General features: G+C 33.3%; 2 protein-coding genes across 3 annotated transcripts in view; one reads left to right on the top strand and one right to left on the bottom strand.

Annotated features, from left to right (window-relative positions):
* Positions 1–20,451, top strand: part of LOC133188797 (NADH dehydrogenase [ubiquinone] 1 alpha subcomplex subunit 9, mitochondrial-like) — a 186,080-nt gene that overhangs the window by 24,513 nt on the left and 141,116 nt on the right. The window lies entirely within an intron of this gene.
* Positions 5,291–18,008, bottom strand: LOC133188762 (zinc finger protein 652-B-like). Of its 2 annotated transcripts, XM_061324252.1 has the most exons (8): positions 17,927–18,008; positions 15,792–15,972; positions 13,492–13,644; positions 12,324–12,830; positions 11,597–11,716; positions 10,730–10,972; positions 9,982–10,179; positions 5,291–7,870 (listed from the first exon to the last, which is right to left on the bottom strand). In XM_061324252.1, exons 2-8 carry the CDS (start codon positions 15,970–15,972, stop codon positions 6,969–6,971), a joined length of 2,304 nt encoding a protein of 767 aa, XP_061180236.1. In that variant the 5' UTR covers positions 17,927–18,008; the 3' UTR covers positions 5,291–6,968. The 2 variants fall into 2 exon arrangements, with proteins under 2 accessions (XP_061180236.1, XP_061180243.1); XM_061324259.1 differs by lacking the exon at positions 13,492–13,644.

The raw sequence follows: 20,451 nt of genomic DNA, 5'->3' as shown, positions 1-20,451 counted from the left end.
GTATTGAGTTTAACTTTAATGAATGTAAAGATATTGGAGTGACTTTTAACTCTGTCGTTCCAATACTATAATAAAGAGGAAGCAACTCCATATTGTATAAATCTTTAACATCTGGTGTTGTAAATACGTTCAAGTTGTTTTTCCAATCTCTGATGGAAAGGCCCGAGATGATGCAACTGGAACCTACCATGTACCTAATTTATGCCAAAAATATTAAAACTTAAGTGTTTTGCAGTATTTGACCTTGTCCAAATCATTTAGAATTAGAACACTGATTCTTTGAGGAGTCTCTGTGGTTTTTATTGCTAATATTATGAAGACTTATAATGTGGACAATGAGAAAGATGATCCAAACAGTATGTACTGGCTCTGTCTCATCTTTCTAATTGTTGAACCCACTAATCCAATTTCAACTTTTCCAAGATAAAAAAAAAACTCAGAAGTGAATTTTCAGTTTTATTAAATACATGTACGAGGGTCATTCAAAGAATTTGTAGACTTTTGTCATAACTTTTTTTTATTAAAAGTCATATTATAACCAAATTTGGTACACATATTTTAACAATAGATTCAAATAATATAAGTAAAACCAGAAGTCTCTGATGAGACTGTAGCTCTACTGGTCTGTTTGTATAACAAAAGAAAAGTAGCACTTGGATTTGAAACATTGCAACATGCAACAATAATTAGAATTATGTATCTTAATGTAGTCTACTTCTGTGCCAAGTTATATTGAAATCAAATGAAAACTGTAGGAGGAGTAGCGTTTTGAAAGTATTTCACGGAAATTTCTATTTTTAGTAACCATGACCATTCACTCAAATAAAAAAACAGAAATACATATTATGTATCGTAGTGTATTCTAACTGTGTGCCAAATTAGATTGAAATCAGACCAAAATTGTAGGAGGAGTAACGTTTAATGGGAATTTCACAAAAATTTCTATTTTAAGTAACCATGGCAACACTGTTCATCAAATTCACAAACCAATGCAATAAATTATGTATCTTAGTATAGTCTTCTTGTATGCCTAATTATATTAGAAGTAGACTAAAACTGTAGCAGGAGTAGTCTTTTAAAGGAATTTCACAGAAATTTCTATTTTTAGTAACCATGGCAACACTGTCCATTGAATTCAAAAACCAATGCAATAAATTATGTATCTTAGTGTAGTCTACTTGTGTGCCAAGTTATACTGAAATCGGACCAAAACTGTAGGAGGAGTAGCTTTTTAAAGGAATTTCACAGAAATTTCTATTTTTAGTAACCATGGCAACACCGTCCATCAAAATCAAAAACTGATGCACTAAATTATGTATCTTAGTGTTGTCTACTTGTAAGCCAAGTTATATTGAAATCGGACCAAAACTGTAGAAGAAGTAGCGTTTTAAAGGAATTTCACAGAAATTTCTATTTTTAGTAACCATGGCAACACCATCCATCGAAATCAAAAACCGATGCACTAAATTATGTATCTTAGTGTAGTCTACTTGTGTGCCAAGTTATATTGAAATCGGACCAAAACTGTAGGAGGAGTAGCGTTTTAAAGGAATTTCACAGAAATTTCTATTTTTAGTAACCATGGCAACACCATCCATCAAAATCAAAAACCGATGCACTAAATTATGTATCTTAGTGTAGTCTACTCGTGTGCCAAGTTATATTGAAATCGGACCAAAACTGTAGAAGAAGTAGCGTTTTAAAGGAATTTCACAGAAATTTCTATTTTTAGTAACCATGGCAACACCATCCATCGAAATCAAAAACCGATGCACTAAATTATGTATCTTAGTGTAGTCTACTTGTGTGCCAAGTTATATTGAAATCGGACCAAAACTGTAGGAGGAGTAGCGTTTTAAAGGAATTTCACAGAAATTTCTATTTTTAGTAACCATGGCAACACCATCCATCAAAATCAAAAACCGATGCACTAAATTATGTATCTTAGTGTAGTCTACTCGTGTGCCAAGTTATATTGAAATCGGACCAAAACTGTAGGAGGAGTAGCGTTTTAAAGGAATTTCACAGAAATTTCTATTTTTAGTAACCATGGCAACACCGTCCATCAAAATCAAAAACCGATGCACTAAATTATGTATCTTAGTGTAGTCTACTTGTGTGCCAAGTTATATTGAAATCGGACCAAAACTGTAGGAGGAGTAGCGTTTTGAAAAATTGTTTACAGACAGACGGACAGACAGACAGACAGACAGACGGACGGACGACGGACACCTTACTATCGCATAAGCTCTTCTGGTCTCTGACCAGTAGAGCTAAAAATGGAATATATCTTGATATATATCTAAACTATCACAGATTTAAGACAGCAACCAGAAGTCTCTGATGAGACTGTAGCTCTACTGGTCTGTTTGTATAACAAAAGAAAAGTAGCACTTGGATTTGAAACATTGCAACATGCAACAATAAATAGAATTATGTATCTTAATGTAGTCTACTTTTGTGACAAGTTATATTGAAATCAAATGAAAACTAGGAGTAGTAGCGTTTTGAAAGTATTTCACTAAAATTTCTATTTTTAGTAACCATGACAACACCATTCACCCAAATAAAAAAAAACAGAAATACATATTATGTATCGTAGTGTATTCTAACTGTGTGCCAAATTAGATTGAAATCAGACCAAAATTGTAGGAGGAGTAACGTTTTAAAGGAATTTCAAAGAAATTTCTATTTTAAGTAACCATGGCAACACTGTTCATTGAATTCAAAAACCAATGCAATAAATTATGTATCTTAGTATAGTCTACTTGTATGCCTAATTATATTAGAAGCAGACTAAAACTGTAGCAGGAGTAGTGTTTTAAAGGAATTTCACAGAAATTTCTATTTTTAGTAACCATGGCAACACCGTCAATTGAATAAAAAAACCGATGCAATAAATTATGTATCTTAGTGTAGTCTACTTGTGTGCCAAGTTATATTGAAATCGGACCAAAACTGTAGGAGGAGTAGCGTTTTAAAGGAATTTCACAGAAATTTCTATTTTTAGTAACCATGGCAACACCGTCCATCGAAATCAAAAACCGATGCACTAAATTATGTATCTTAGTGTAGTCTACTTGTGTGCCAAGTTATATTGAAATTGGACCAAAACTGTAGGAGGAGTAGCGTTTTAAAGGAATTTCACAGAAATTTCTAGTTTTAGTAACCATGGCAACACCGTCCATCGAAATCAAAAACCGATGCACTAAATTATGTATCTTAGTGTAGTCTACTTGTGTGCCAAGTTATATTGAAATCGGACCAAAACTGTAGGAGGAGTAGCGTTTTAAAGGAATTTCACAGAAATTTCTATTTTTAGTAACCATGGCAACATCGTCCAACGAAATCAAAAACCGATGCACTAAATTATGTATCTTAGTGTAGTCTACTTGTGTGCCAAGTTATATTGAAATCGGACCAAAACTGTAGGAGGAGTAGCGTTTTGAAAAATTGTTTACAGACAGACGGACAGACAGACAGACAGACAGACAGACAGACAGACAGACGGACGGACGACGGACACCTTACTATCGCATAAGCTCTTCTGGTCTCTGACCAGTAGAGCTAAAAATGGGTCACTGAGCAGGGTCAAAATTGAGTTATGTACTAATTATACACTTTATAATGTCTATAGTCACATCTCTAATAAGTGGCGCTTAAACGAAATTTAAATGTTCAAATTTTGTATTGTTCTATTACTTAAGATGCTAAAAGGTAATGTAATACATCGCTTCATTTAAAAGATATCAATATTTAAAGACAGACTTCATTAAAAAAAAAAAAAAAGCAAAAAACAAGGACGTCAGGGAGCAGTGAGTAGCGATAAAATTTCGTTTTGCATACGGGAAACCTCTAAACAAACTCTGAAAATGCTGGAGGAACCAGGAAATATATCAACCAGAAGTCTCTGATGAGACTGTAGCTCTACTGGTCTGTTTGTATAACAAAAGAAAAGTAGCACTTGGATTTGAAACATTGCAACATGCAACAATAAATAGAATTATGTATCTTAATGTAGTCTACTTTTGTGACAAGTTATATTGAAATCAAATGAAAACTAGGAGTAGTAGCGTTTTGAAAGTATTTCCCGGAAATTTCTATTTTTAGTACCGGTAACCATGACAACACCATTCACCCAAATAAAAAAAAAGAAATACATATTATGTATCGTAGTGTATTCTAACTGTGTGCCAAATTAGATTGAAATCAGACCAAAATTGTAGGAGGAGTAACGTTTTAAAGGAATTTCACAGAAATTTCTATTTTAAGTAACAATGGCAACACTGTTCATCGAATTCAAAAACCAATGCAATAAATTATGTATCTTAGTGTAGTCTTCTTGTATGCCTAATTATATTAGAAGCAGACTAAAACTGTAGCAGGAGTAGTGTTTTAAAGGAATTTCACAGAAATTTCTATTTTTAGTAACCATGGCAACACCATCCATTGAATTCAAAAACCGATGCACTAAATTATGTATCTTAGTGTAGTCTACTTGTGTGCCAAGTTATATTGAAATCGGACCAAAACTGTAGGAGGAGTAGCGTTTTAAAGGAATTTCACAGAAATTTCTATTTTTAGTAACCATGGCAACACCATCCATCGAAATCAAAAACCGATGCACTAAATTATGTATCTTAGTGTAGTCTACTTGTGTGCCAAGTTATATTGAAATCGGACCAAAACTGTAGGAGGAGTAGCGTTTTAAAGGAATTTCACAGAAATTTCTATTTTTAGTAACCATGTCAACACCGTCCATCGAAATCAAAAACCGATGCACTAAATTATGTATCTTAGTGTAGTCTACTTGTGTGCCAAGTTATATTGAAATCGGACCAAAACTGTAGGAGGAGTAGCGTTTTAAAGGAATTTCACAGAAATTTCTATTTTTAGTAACCATGTCAACACCGTCCATCGAAATCAAAAACCGATGCACTAAATTATGTATCTTAGTGTAGTCTACTTGTGTGCCAAGTTATATTGAAATCGGACCAAAACTGTAGGAGGAGTAGCGTTTTAAAGGAATTTCACAGAAATTTCTATTTTTAGTAACCATGGCAACACCGTCCATCGAAATCAAAAACCGATGCACTAAATTATGTATCTTAGTGTAGTCTACTTGTGTGCCAAGTTATATTGAAATCGGACCAAAACTGTAGGAGGAGTAGCGTTTTAAAGGAATTTCACAGAAATTTCTATTTTTAGTAACCATGGCAACACCGTCCATCAAAATCAAAAACCGATGCACTAAATTATGTATCTTAGTGTAGTCTACTTGTGTGCCAAGTTATATTGAAATCGGACCAAAACTGTAGGAGGAGTAGCGTTTTAAAGGAATTTCACAGAAATTTCTATTTTTAGTAACCATGGCAACACCGTCCATCGAAATCAAAAACCGATGCACTAAATTATGTATCTTAGTGTAGTCTACTTGTGTGCCAAGTTATATTGAAATCGGACCAAAACTGTAGGAGGAGTAGCGTTTTAAAGGAATTTCACAGAAATTTCTATTTTTAGTAACCATGGCAACACCGTCCATCGAAATCAAAAACCGATGCACTAAATTATGTATCTTAGTGTAGTCTACTTGTGTGCCAAGTTATATTGAAATCGGACCAAAACTGTAGGAGGAGTAGCGTTTTGAAAAATTGTTTACAGACAGACGGACAGACAGACAGACAGACAGACAGACAGACGGACGGACGACGGACACCTTACTATCGCATAAGCTCTTCTGGTCTCTGACCAGTAGAGCTAAAAATGAGCCGTGCATTTGTACATACATGGACAAGACAGTTTTTGAGTGGTAGAGACTTTGAATTGGACGATGGACGGTCTGCGAAGAAACAGATTAAAGTTAAAAATCATGTCGAAAGAGTTAGTAACGTCATTAAACGTGATGTGCACTTCCCTGTTGCGGAACTTGTGAAGGCTGAGTTACGCATTAAAGAATTTGAAAACACTGACAATCTAACTTAAGCTACTCCAACAATTATGGCTGTGTATTGAGCAAAAAATTTCTATACGATACAATACGATATTTTATAATTCGATATGCGATATATTGGATTCTTTAACAAGTCTATCAAAAAGTCTTAAAAGTCATTTAATGCATGAATTTATAAAAACTAATTGTTTTGCAACTCATTTCAAAGATCTCGTCTCACTGTCATTACAAATTACACTTCAAATTCAGACTTTTAACGACTGTAAACATGGTAAAAACAACATGTTAAATAAAGGTGTCTGTGTATTTTGAAATAATTATCTAAGATGTGCTACCTCCTTAATGATTATATCATTATTGATCAATTTTAATTCAAAACAGTTAAATACAAACTTTGGTGATTGAAATTTCCAATTTTTTCACAGAATTATATGAAAAACTACTTGCCCGATACGTATTGGAAGTCATTTTTTCGATACGATATATTCTTGAATATCAATACGTATTGATATATCGATATAATGATACAGCCCTACAACATTTGTAAGTAAACTAGGTGTCCAAGTATTATGGATATGTTTTTAAGAATGGGTAAGACACTACAAAGCGTTTGTGAAATGAAAAGGCAGAGTAATTTTAAGAAACTTTCTCGATGTTTTTTTGAAGTTACAATGTTGTTATGCGTGCTCCGTGGTGACAAAACATGTTGCTTTTAAAACTGAGTAACAGGAGTTCCATTTAATCAAATGGAATGAAACGTCACACATCGAAAAAATATATGTTTTTACATATGAAAATGTGTTAATCTTAAATCTTGTAAAAATAATAATATGATGAGGGACAATGTCTACTTATTTTTTGAATGACCTTTGCATGAAACATCATAAACTACATGTAGAACACTTTCAATACTAACCTTCCATGTTCTTCAAATTAAATACTTGTACAAGAAAAAAATTATTTTACATTTTTTCTGAATCAAGATAACAAAGTAATATAATAACACAGGATTTTTAAGTCAAGAATCATTAACATCATCTTTAAGCACGCTTTCCGAATGAGCCTTTTTAATGTGTGTTTTTCTACTAACATTGTGATTAAATCTGAGCCCACAGTATTCACAAGCAAATGGTCTTTCCCCGGTATGAACTCGGGCATGTGTCTCCATGGCATACTTAGATATAAACTTTTTGCCACAGTAGTTACACAGATGATTTAAGATATTCTTGTGAGTTAATAAATGTCTTCGATATGCTGACGTACTTTTGAAATTTTTCCCACACTCATTGCAGGGTACTCTCTTACCACCATGAAGATACTCCATATGGCGTTTCAGACTCACAGAAGTAGAATAGTTATTGCCACACAAACTGCATTGATATTTTTTGGTATTTGGTTCATGTTTTCGAACGTGATATTTATATTTACGTCGCTCCAAAAACTCTCCACAGTATGCACATAATCTCAACCTAGTGTTATGGAATTCTTTATCATGTTCAGCAAATTCATGCTGACTCTTGAACTTTTGCCCACAGTGACATTTCCATTCCATTTTGCGGACAATATACCCCGTCTGAGATTGCGGGTCCTCAAAGACAAACCTCCCAGTATATTCATCAGTAGAGTCCTGTTTGATTTTAGTTTCCAGAATTCTTTTCTCCTTTGCCTTCTGGGCATTTAACTGTAAAGCTTCATACCTTTTTAACTTGCCTAAGCTACAAAATTTTCCAGTCTTGGGATTTCTAATCACACATCTATAAAGAATGACCTGCTGCTTCTTCTCTGGTACAGGCTTGTTTTCTGTCTCTATTTCTTCTGCTCTCTCCTCTTCTTGTCTGGATTCCTCCTCTTCTCTTCTGGATTCTTCTTCCTCCCTTGCCTGCTGCAACTTCGTTAAAGCATTGCTTACCCTCCTGCTTTCTGTTAATTTAATAGAAGAAAAGGTGAATGTATATATGTAGTCACAAATAATTTCATTATCAAATACTTTCATACAAGTAATCGTACCCATGAGGAAAATATAACTGAATTGAATTATGGGATGCAAATGCCCCTAGCATACATGTAATATGCAAATCTTGCTGATTTTTTATTCTTTCTTACATCTTTCTTACATCTGTTAACAGTTTGCTTTGGTATTTAAACAATTGATTTGAACAAACATGACTAATAATATCTTTGCTGTTTGTTCTTAAGGAGGGATTCTTCTCAAAAGAACACTTATTTCTTATATTTAAAAATCAATGAAATTTTCACAGAATCAAGAAGACAATATCACTAAGTGATGGTATCCGTTAGATTAAATTTGACCTTTTTATATTAGAGGCAAGGGCAGGTCAAGGTCAGTATCTCTTCCCTGGACATTAAGAATAAAAAAATTACTGTTGCAAATCATATGATACCTACTTCTATTTCAATAAATTAAATGTTTTTCTTTTTGCATAAAGAGATATTACCATATAGGGTCTATGAGCTGATGTTACCAAATTGGCATAAATAATTTAACTAAAATGGATATTGGCTAATCCGAATTTTCTCTATTTTTCTTAAAATTTTAAGATATTTCAGTTATTTTTATATGCCTCCTATATTTAAATTTTTCTTATTTTCACATATGGTAAATTTGTCACATAAAGATACAAAATGATATAAAAACAAAAAGTTTTGACCATTTACTAAGAGAGAAAAAAACACTTTTTACTGATTTTTGGCTCAAATCTGAACTTTGATTGGAAGCTTTTAAAAGCTAACATAATTGTAGTTTGTTTGGAAAATCATATTTTTTTTATATATTTTAAAACTTTAGTCCCTTATTATTAATTTAACTTACATTTAAAAATTTTCTCCAAGTCTTTGATTGTGTAAAAATTATAACTGAATTCATTGTTCTATAATTATTTTGAGAGGCAGAAAAGAAGATATTTTCATACGCCGCCATTCTGCCAAAAATATAGTCCCAAGCTGCTAGATTTCAAACTCAGTTTACCATTTCTATTTAAAGTTGTACAACTGTGATGAGGAAAGAAAAAAATGATCTTTTAAATCTCTTACATCTAAATATATAAAACATATAAGCAAATGTACTTTGAATATTTCATCCAGTCAGAAACCAGACAAGAATCCCTCCTTAAGAAATTTTTATTGATTTATCCTTTATATTCCTTTGCATAACTATGATCCCCTGTTATGGCCCCTGTATACTCCTGGGGGTCATGATTTGATCAAATTTGAATCTACATTTGCTGCAGAAGATGCTTTTATTTTATTGTGACCAATCATGGTTTTGCTGTTCTTGAGAATAAGAATTTTAAAGATTTTCCTATGTTTTCCTATGCAAAACTTTGATCATCCATTGTTGCCCCACCCTACCCCCTGGGGTCATGATTTGAACAAACTTGAATCTACACTACCTGAGGATGCTTCCATATAAATATGACTAATCATGGCTTTGCTGTTCTTGAAAAGAAGATTTTTAAAGATTTTCCCTTTGTATTCCTATGTAAAACTTTGATTGCCCACTGTGGCCCCACCCTACCCCCGGGGGTCATGAATTGAACGAACTTGAATCTACACTACCTGAGGATGCTTCCACTTAAGTTTCATTTTCTAGCACAGTAATTCTTGAGAAGAAGATTTTTTAAAAATGCCATAAATTTTTCGCGAATTCACAATTATCTCCCCTTGAAAGAAGGTGTGGCCCTTCATTTGAACAAACTTGAATCCCCTTAACCCAAGAATACTTTGTGGAAAGTTTGGTTGAAATTGCCCCAGTGGTTCTTGAGATGAAAATGTGAAAAGTTAACAATGACGACCATAGACAATGGACAAATTTTGATCAGAAAAGCTCACTTGAGCCTTCGGTTCAGGTAAGCTAATAAACTGTAACCTATCTTCTAATTGACACACCTTGAGATCCAAAGATGCAAGAACTGATAATCAGGGGCTCACAATGTCCAAAATATTAGTCTAAAAACAAATTAAAAATGAATATCGGTCAAGTTTAAAGAGTTGTGTCATAAGGAATTTGTTACCTTTACTATGTTCAGGAACCTTATTGTAAGGTAGTGGCACACAGTACATGTGATCTCCGACATTGCATGTATATAGACCTGTCTCCTCCTCTTTGTTTGTGTTATGTAGACCTGTCTCCTCTTTATCTGTGTTATGTAGACCCATATCCTCTTTATCTGTATCATTTAGACCCATATCCTCTTTATCTGAATTTTCTTCTGTATGAAATGTGAAGACAGAAATGATTGACACTATATGTAATATTAAAGTCGGCAACAAATATGTCGATAAATATAAAAATTTGTGAGTAAACATTTTAAATTCTTAAAAATATATATTAAGGTTTTTTTTTTGTTTTAAATGAATATATTATAGCATGGCAGACCCAGATGCATATCTATACACCCTCATCTTATTATTTTTTAACTTTATGTTTCAGAAAATTTATATTTTATAACACCCAACAATGACCAGACAAGCAGGAAAATGATTCCTAATACAACAGAGAGGCCCTTGTATAATTTTATAAATAACATTCTTTTCCTGTATAATTTTTACACAATTAAGGTACAATGTAGAGTTGAACTTGGGTATCTCGAACACGGATATCTCGAATACCATGCATATATCAAAGCGATTTGGAAGTCCCAACTGCTTATTCTTTAAGTATTTTACCCAGATATCTTGAATCCTCGGATATCTCGAAGTATTTTCTCGGTCCCATCGAGTTCGAGATAACAAGGTTTGACTGTATATCAGGTATTTTACCTTCAGCTGAATCTTCCTCACTGTCATCTGGTGTCTCATCATCATTCTCTTCAATGGTATTCGTCCCAACTTCAGCATTTTTCGGATCCATTGTAGTATTCTCTTCCTCTGGCTCATCCCAATCTGGTTCCTGTTTAATAACAAGGTTATCGTTGTACTCTGTACTATGTAGACTCTCCTCAGTATTGAGGCTTGCTTCACCTATACCCTGACCTTGCAAAGCACACTCCTCTGTGTAGTCTTCTGGAAAAAAAAATTATCAAAAGTTACCTGACATGAGGACAAAATTACCACATTGTATAATCTGAAGCTTGATTTTGTTAGTTAGAAAAGGAAGAGTCAAGAAGAATGAAGTTAAAATTGGATCTTTTCAACGAAAAGAATTATATTCTGTAATGACATTATCTGCCCCCAAAGTCAAACTTTGATGGATAAATTTATAATTGTCCATTTCTTAAAAATAAAATAGTTTGTGAAGTCAAAGTATCAAGAATTGCTGATAATCTACATGTACTTCCAAACTATAATACATGTAAATCCTTCAATTCAGATTACATGTACATGTGATATATGCCCAGGTGTAAAGAATAAATATCAACAATATAAACCATTTTCAACATATTGCCCCTCTTAGCCACACCCTGCCCTGAGGTCTGAATCGTAAATCCACAAGTCATGAAACTTAATTTTGAAGACAGTGACAGCTTATTGATCATGACAATATTTACAACAGTTATCAGAGCTTTCATATACATACTTTAACCAGTCACAATTTAAAATACAGTTGGCAATCTTAAATTAGTTTTTAAGTACAACCATATTACATGTACCATAGTACATGTGGTACAAGAGCCATTGTGGCAGTACCTGTTTCCAACTGATGTTCGTTTTCTCCATTGCTTGCCTGAGACTGTGTTTCTTGACATAGACTGTTGCCTCCCGAATTCTCCAAATCCCAGTCTGGTTCCTGCTTCACTTGAAAAGTTTCTGGAAAGCGAAATTCATTCAGTTGAACTTATAAAGCAACTTTGAACATTATGACAGTACAATCAACTAATGCAAAATTAATACATGTACCTTAGTTTTCATCAGTACACAAGTGTCACTTAAAGTCATTCATTTGACATTCATTTGACATAAAGGGGTAAAAGACCAGGCTTTCGCTTTGACCCCCTGAAATTAAAACAAGCGGTTTTCCAACTGACATTTTTGGTTGCCAGTGACTGCTACATACCAGAAAACATTAAATAAGAGGACTATTGATTGTTTATAATTGGGGCTGTTCAAGGCCCCATTCCCAATTTAAAAAGGTACCTTTTTTCCCCACTTTAATATATTAATTTTCACAAAAGTCCTTTCTCCAAAAAATTTAAGAAAATGTTGTTAGATATCTAATAACTAAACTTGCTGTTCATACAAAACAAAAATTAGGTCGATAAAGACCAGATACCCAGAATACCATGATTTGGAAGTATAATGCTTATCCAAAAATTTCCCGAAAGGTTGCTATTTTCCCAATCTTTATGGCCTGGCCCCATTCCCAAAAAGCAGTGTGAGAGCCCTGAATAAAAAAAACCAATAAATATATGCTTACCTTCTGTGGCCTGACTATTTTCATTACAAGGCAGCACTGAATTTATGCACGAAGGTAATTCATTCTGTAATGAGAACGTGTTCACCAGAGAATTGTTAACATCTAAATTCTCCTCCGTTGTTTCCACATTGGAATTTCCTTCACTTTGAATGTTTGTATCTTGATGACTGCTTTCATTGAATTCAACATCAGGGCTTTCCAAAGAAATTTCCTTCTTTGTTTCAGCATGCAAAAATGTCACTATTTCTTTTTCCTGACCACCTCTACTAAAATTTCCAACAGATTCTTTCCTAGTTTCACTTTTCTTGGGCTGCTGGAATTTGGAATTTTTCTGAAAACGGCTCTTTGCTGCATCTTTTGAATTTGGAAGACTTTCAAAGTATGTTCTGGGGGAATCCAATCTTGGAGGTTTACAAGGACGAAGGGTCATTCTTGGTGTTATAGGTTTAATCTGAGGATTTGGGTTCAAACCTATAGTTGCTTCTGTATTTGGTTTGCTGCTTATGACTGAAAATAAAGCATACATGAATATGTAAGACTTAATCCCAAGTCCAAGATTGGAAATAAATAAGAAGCCTTGCCTTCTGTGGACTTGAACAGCTGACAACTTTTTGGAAATGTCATAATTGGATGAATACTGAATCACCCTAATCAAGAGTAAAATGTCAAAAGAAAATATAACTTCTCAGACCTAAGACCTAATGCAAGAACTATTCCAACATATGATCATGGCTTATATCTTGGTGACAATCAAATATGACCTCCTGACACTCCTCCCATAGAAAGATGTGCCTTTTAGAATTTTAAATTTCTGAGATACTTCAATGAACTTGGTGACCTCGTAATAAATTAAGATGACAGAAAAAGTATATTCAACACCTCATTCTTATCAAAATTTCCACTATACTGCATGTAGACAAATGCCTACCCAGATACTGGGAATCATGATTGGATAATGGCATTATTAGAAGACAAAACATTTTTATGAAACCGATACTCCCTGATGGTTAAATAAACTATAAACAATGATAAATTCTGTGTTCATGAGAATGCATAATCTATCTTTAGTAAATCACATTTATATCATGTACTTTGGAAATTTCCTATTACCGAAAATGTCGTATAGTTTATGCTTATTTGCATTTTGTCAAGGAATAATGACAGTTACCAAGTATTTCTCTGTTGGTTCCTGGTATGATCTTTACAAGTTTCTTTTCCACTGATTCTTTTTCAGAGGACTTCTCATAAGGATAATAAATTTTCTGTGCTTTTTTTAATTTTGGAGCTGCTGCTTTTATCGCATAAGATAATGTCTTCTTTTCTGTAAATTTACAATAAACTGGAAATATACCCCATCCAAGTTACATTTACATTGCAACATGAAAAGAAATTTACCTTCCTTCTTTGGTCAGAGACAATAGTAAATTATGATGAAAGAAGGAATATTTTTAATTTTTTTTCCCACACACAGAACTGATACACTTTTCTTTATATATGGCATGGTAGATGGTGTTGATACATTCCATCTATCAGCTAAATGAAGTTTCCTTGTATCAAGCTCATTCGCTCATATTTAGCAAATTTTTATCATATGATGATCTCTTAAGGTCATAAACAATGTACATTAAAATGTACAGACCTTAAGACATTATGTCAAAGGTATTTCTGCTCAAAAAAAGTGGCGTGATTTGCAAATGACATCATAAAAGCCTTACTGTAGAAATAAAATTTTAATGCACATTAGTTTACTTAGCACTTACTATTGTGTGAACACTATTTAATTTGCGCTATATTAGTTTAATTCACATTATCTTACTTCATATTAATTTACTGCGAATATTAAATTTTTAATGGGCATTTGTGTGAACAGGGCATAAGATGAACTAATTAAGAGCAAAATGAGAGGGAAAAAATTCAAAACAAAACTAAAGGAAGACGTGTCAAAAAAAAAATGCCATACTTTTTATTTCTCTCACCAAATTCTATTGGTTAACAAAGTTTAATGAAAATATCATGAGCACTTTTTTTTTAAAGATACATGTAACTGCAAAATGAAGGAATAGTGAAGTAAAGGGTCATTGGAAATGTCAAGGAAAGAAAATAATGACTCATTTGAATATGTATCTAAGTGTATGACTTTCATTAAAGGAAAAAAAAACTCTTCAAGAATTAAAAGTTTAAAGGGACATAATAAAAATTTTTTTTACAGGAAATATTCAATAACTAGAAAACTGACTAGTCATCAAGGGCCACAAAGATGAATATGCATCTATGGGTGGGATGAAACATTTCCTAAATGACAGAATAATGCCATTATCCACGTACCTGAAAAAATTAACAGCATGCTCATTGTCCCTTTTACACATATTAATAGTGGTTATTAAAAAAACATATCTTTAGTAATATCTTTTTCGTAAAATTATAATCCAATTAAATACAAAGTATTTATTACATTTTCAACAGTGAAATACTGTGATTTATTTATTGAATAAAAGTGATATTCTCTCACAGTGTGAAAGGATACCAAAATGATATTCTCTCATAGTGTGAAAGGATTTCAAAGTAAGTAAAAAAAAATTTCTGGCCTGTCATAAGATAGAGATAGTAACTAAGCATCTTGATAGAGCTAAAACTGCAAATTTCTTCCCAAATATGTTGCTAAAATCCATGCTATGTAATGTTTTCAATCACACAACTGCTAAGCTATGACGTTTCAACCGCTCAACTATGACGTCAAGCCTATGACACTGTGTTAAGAAAAGACAGAGGCAAAGGGAAAATCAAAGAAAATGTAATAAACAGAAAATTCAATGTTTTGTAGATGAATATGGAATTTATTTCACTCGTGAGACAGGATTTTTTGATATTTTCAATCGTGCTTCGCACTCGTGAAAATATCAAAAAATCCTGTCCCACTCGTGAAATAAATTCCATATTCATCTACAAAACATTGAATATCCTCTCTGTATTTGAAGCAGACTGAAATTTGCATTTTATAAAATACCAGCCTTCAGTGAATGCAAACGTAATCTAGGCTTGATTTTAATTTTAAACCAACACCACTTGCAGAGAGATCTGTTATGAATCCTCCCCACCTTTCCAGCCCCAAAACATATGAATGATGACATACAGAAGTATTGCAATTATTTTTTAGTTAAGATTTGTAATTAATATCAAGATAATAGACAAAATTAGAAAATATTACAAAGTACATCATTATTCAACACAGATCCATTCCTAATAAACCTCTCTGTTTTGTTATCAAATCTAGAATGTTGGTCTCAACTGTAATATCTCAATACACCTCAGATATCTCAGCAATTTTATTTTTAAATAGTCCTGCAAATATCAACATACCAAATTTTACCTATAGCTCAGTCCTTTACTTTAAAAATTTGCATTAAACATTTGTTTCTACCTTTAATATAATACTCTAGCTATATTAATCACAGGATGAGGAGTAAATACCTTTATGTTTTTCTCTGCAAAATTTGAGGAATGCAGCAAAGACATTTGTTCCTGCTATTTGACAAAGTTTTTCTAGAAGGAATTGCCTGCCGAGTCCTGATCCACTGACGTATGTCATCCCCGCCACTGTGTCAACAGACACGGCAAAGAATTCTCGATCTGGCTTTAAAATGTGTTCCATCTATCAATAAAATATAACTCATACAAATTCCAAGAGTATCTTGTCTCTGCAATGAATACTGATATGTTGGGGTATATTAAATAAATTTTGCTAGCAAAATTAGACAGATTAAGAGCATTACTACAAATATGTCCGCATATTTTTTTTCCGCAAATATGAAAGTCAGCAATTAAAAAAAAAAAAAAAAACAAGAAATGATATTCCGTCCATGTGGCAATATTAAGCTTCATTGATACTCTGATAAGAGAGATAACTCTAACAGAATAAATGTCTCTCGTTCCTAACTACGTGTAGTGGTTTGGGCCTTGGATATCAGCCAGGGTAGCTCAGTCGGTAGAGCACTTGACAAGTGATGTAGGCGTCTTGGGTTTGATTCCCAGTCCAGCCATCATTTTCTCCTTTCCCATTACAGATTTGGTGCTGTTGACCACCCCATGACTTGCAGGTGAAAGTCCTGCCAGTGGCCAATAAGAACTTGGGTTGTGTCTTCAAGGGCGAAGACAATTAATGGAGGGAGGAATGTAATGGTTTTGGCCGTGGATATCAGCCTGGGTAGCTCAGTCAGTAGAGCACCTGACTAGTGATGCAGGGGTCCCGGGTTCGATTCCCGGTCCAGCCTTACATTTTTTCCTTTCATGTTACATATGTAAAATGTAGAGGTGTTCAAGAGACACACCGAAAGTCTACAAAGAACAAGTTTGGTGTGGTTTCTGTTCACATGCACTCTAGATTTTTGGTGCATCTCCAGAACATCTCTGTATTTTACAATATAGTTAGAATCCTCACTTACATTGCTTTCTTTTGTATGTGCTAGGTACCGAGGATGTTTTGGTGTACTGCATGTTTTAATCAGCATGTGCAAATCAGCATATGATTGAAAGGAGTCATTTAATCATTTTTGAAGCTAGATCTCATCCAACATTGGTAGGAAAAATTAGTACTGGTAGATATTGATCAAAATGAAATGTGAATCAAGGTAGCCAGAAGAATCCAAGATGGCAAGTGTCACAACTTATGTTTTTTTAAATACAGAAAATGATGTATTTAAAACCTGCTAATTTCAGCGATTTTTTATTATTATTTTAATCAGTGTTCTCAGGTCCAGTCAAAAGACTATTTCTACCTATGTAGCTATTAGCAGCTACCTAGGTATTTAAACTTACTTGAAGTAGCTACTTCTACCTACTTTTACCTGCCTTTGAAAATAAAATTAAATAATAATTATGGCACATCTTTAAAACAAGTCAAACTTGTTGTTTATCATACTGTGCACTTGCACGAAAAAATTCAGGGTGATAATTTGAAAAATTTTTAAGGGTGGAGATTGTAGAAGAAATGCATTAAAAATCATCCCAAAAACATTTTATCTAAGAATGCTTGAAGATTTAACTTTTTAAAATTGATACAGATTTGTAAGTCATTAGACTTAGTTTTTAAAGCTACCAGAAAATGAAACTTGATATAGTTTTTTATACAAAATTGACAAGTTAGAAAGTAATCATCTTTTGCCAAAATTTTTGTCATATTCAACATCAGTGTCACTGTATTATTAAATTTGGTGCTCACCATATTGCACCATTCCTGCGTTTGGCCACAAAATGTAAGTAAAGCAAAAAGTAAGTAAAAAATAGCAACCTGGAGTAGGTTTAAATACCTAGGTAGCTGTAAGTAGCTACGCAGGTAGAAATAGTCTTTGGACCTGCTCAGGCATAGAAAAACACAAAAATACACCACCCTGAAACCAAGCGGCTAGTGATAATAACACTCTCAGAGAGTGTTAATTTTTCTTTTGTTCATTTTTCATAGCATTTATAATTCACTAGCCCTTATCTTTAGCATGCATGAGATTATGAGACTTCAAATAATTAATTTGTCCAAGAACTATAACCCAAACAATGCAACTCGTGAACATATGCAAAGATGCATATTCAATACAGTGTATAACTTTGCATACTTTCTTTCTTGGTCTTCCACGCCTAAGAATACGTTTCCTTCTTTTTCTTCATAACATTCTCATCTCATAGATCTGCAAAAAAGGACGAAACTGGCGCAAGCAAAATAATATTTGGTAGGTATTTTCTGAATCTCGATCCCGAGCAACTGGGGTACGCAACTGCATTGTAATCATTACATTTTTTCAAATTATTGGGATGTACTGTGTAATGGATCCATTTTTCAATTGCAAGTAATTGTGATGTAATGCATAACTTTCAAAAAACCGTGCTACTACGATGCACTACTACGAAAAGTGTTTTAGCTCAGGTGAGCTTTTCTTCTCAAAATTTGTCCGTTGATGTCGGCGTTGTCTTAAACTTTTCACTTTTTTATCTTAATTCTTCTCCAGAACCATTAGACCAATTTCAATCAAACTTGACACAGATTATCCTTGGGTAAAGGGGATTCAAGTTTGTTCATATGAAGGGCAACACCTGTTCCAAGGGGAGATAATTAGGAAATAGTAAAAATTGGTTGAGTTAATTAAAAAACCTTCTTCTGTAGAACCACTGGGCCAGAAAAGATGAATCTTAGATGAAAGCTTTCTGGAGTACTGTAGACTATAGATTCAAGTTTGATCAAATCATGACCGGGGGGGGGGGGGGGGGGGAGGGGGGGGGGGCACTGTAGGCGATCGAAGTTTCACATTGGGATTCATAGGGAAAATCTTAAAAATTCTTCTTCAGAACAGCAAAGCCATGTTAAAATATTCATATTTATTTGGAATATCCTCAGATTCAAGTTTATTCAAATCATGACACCTGGGGTTGGGTGAGGCTGGGGGGGGGGGGGGTTAAGGTTAAGGTGAGGCCACAATATATTATCTCAATTTAACATAGGAACACATTGGGAAAAAGAATTTGCTGAGAAGAGAACAGGCTCCAGGGCCATAAAGCTTAGATGAACTCACTTTTGATTTCTATCTCACTTTCACAAAAGGAATTAAGGCCAAAAAAATAATAGTGTTGTTTCCTGCTACCCGACCTACCCTATTTTTTTGCACCCGACCCTAAAGTTTTTTTTAAGTTTTGGAAGAAAAAAAATCGGGAATTTCCGGAATTTCATCGTTCTGTCACCGTAATCGGTTTTCGTGTTAGCACAAAACAAGCATTTCATGAAATTCTTGTTTTAAATATGGACTTTCATAAAATACCACTTGAGTTGTGCATAAAAAGACATGAAATTCAATTTTAAAAGACAATTTTGACCTGTGACATGTTTAATTTGATCTTGTATTAGTTCATATCCAAAAAAAATAAAATAAAAATATAAAATAAAATAATTTTCCTACCTACCGACCCTATTTTTTTCAGGCTGGTAGCAGGAAACAAGACTATTATTTTTATTGGCCTAATATATAATGAAAAGTGCATGAGACTGAGATCAAAAGTGAGCTCATCTATTAGTTTTATGGCCCTGGAGCCAGAAGAGCCATAGCTACTCAGGTGAGTATTGTGGCCCATGGGTGTCTACTTTAAAATATATTAATATACAATAATGCACTTCAGTGTAGGTAGATATGTGGTTTTAAGAACCCATGTCAATATGGAACGCCAAATTAACAAATATTCAAATATTTGTACCTATCTTCAAATAATTGTACCTATCTTCAAATAATTGTACCTATCTTCAAATGAATTAAAGATAGGTACAATTGAATTAAAGATAGGTACAATTGAATTGAAGATAGGTGTAAATAATTATACCTATCTCTAAATAATTATACCTAGGTACAAATAAATTATACCTATCTTTAATGGAATTACACCTATCTTCAATTGAATTAAAGATAGGTTCAATTGAATTATACCTATCTCTAATTCATTTGAAGATAGGTATAATTGATTTAAAGATAGGTACAATTCATTTGAAGATAGGTACAATTGATATGAAGATAGGTACAATTCATTTGAAGATAGGTACAATTAGAACATATCCACAAAGGATTTGAAGATAGGTACAATTCAATTATACCTAGGTTCAATTCGTTCTGTGTTATTGAAAATAATGAACGCTCCCTAGGAGACAATGTTGAACATGGAGGGAAACATACAGAGCCACGACAACGAGGATTGAAAGGAGAAATAAAGGTATGTTAAAATGTGCAAAAAGCATTATATACTTATTAAAATACACATGTATGTCAATAAGTGAGCGAAAAAATATATATACCCGAGTACCCCGAAAGTGTCGGAGATCGGTAGACATAACGGAAATGACGTATAATGAAGGGAGTAGTTATTATTGCCAATATCTTAGTAATTAAAGATAGGTTCAATTTAATTGTGCCTATCTTTAAATCAATTATACCTATCTTCAATTCATTGCATTTGTACCTATCTTCAAATCAATTGTACCTATCTTCAAATGAATTAAAGATCTAGGTATAATTGAATTATACCTATCTCTAATTCATTTGAAGATAGGTACAATTGATTTAAAGATAGGTACAATTCATTTGAAGATAGGTACAAGTGATTTGAA

This window comes from Saccostrea echinata, unplaced genomic scaffold (assembly GCF_033153115.1).
Source record: "Saccostrea echinata isolate AGI-Se365-2 ecotype Australia unplaced genomic scaffold, CSIRO_AGI_Sech_v1 ptg000001l, whole genome shotgun sequence".
NCBI lineage: Eukaryota > Metazoa > Mollusca > Bivalvia > Ostreida > Ostreidae > Saccostrea > Saccostrea echinata.
Note: the sequence above shows the minus strand (reverse complement) of the source record. Positions and strands in the feature narration are given on the sequence as shown.

Coding starts and splice junctions, on each gene's coding strand:
- LOC133188762 (XM_061324252.1), bottom strand. CDS start 15,972: ATGGAACACATTTTAAAGCCAGATCGAGAATTCTTTGCCGTGTCTGTT. Junction 13,645..15,791: donor TTGCAGAGAAAAACATAAAG/GTATTTACTCCT, acceptor GTAAATTTACAG/AAAAGAAGACATTATCTTAT. Junction 12,831..13,491: donor AACCAACAGAGAAATACTTG/GTAACTGTCATT, acceptor CTTTATTTTCAG/TCATAAGCAGCAAACCAAAT.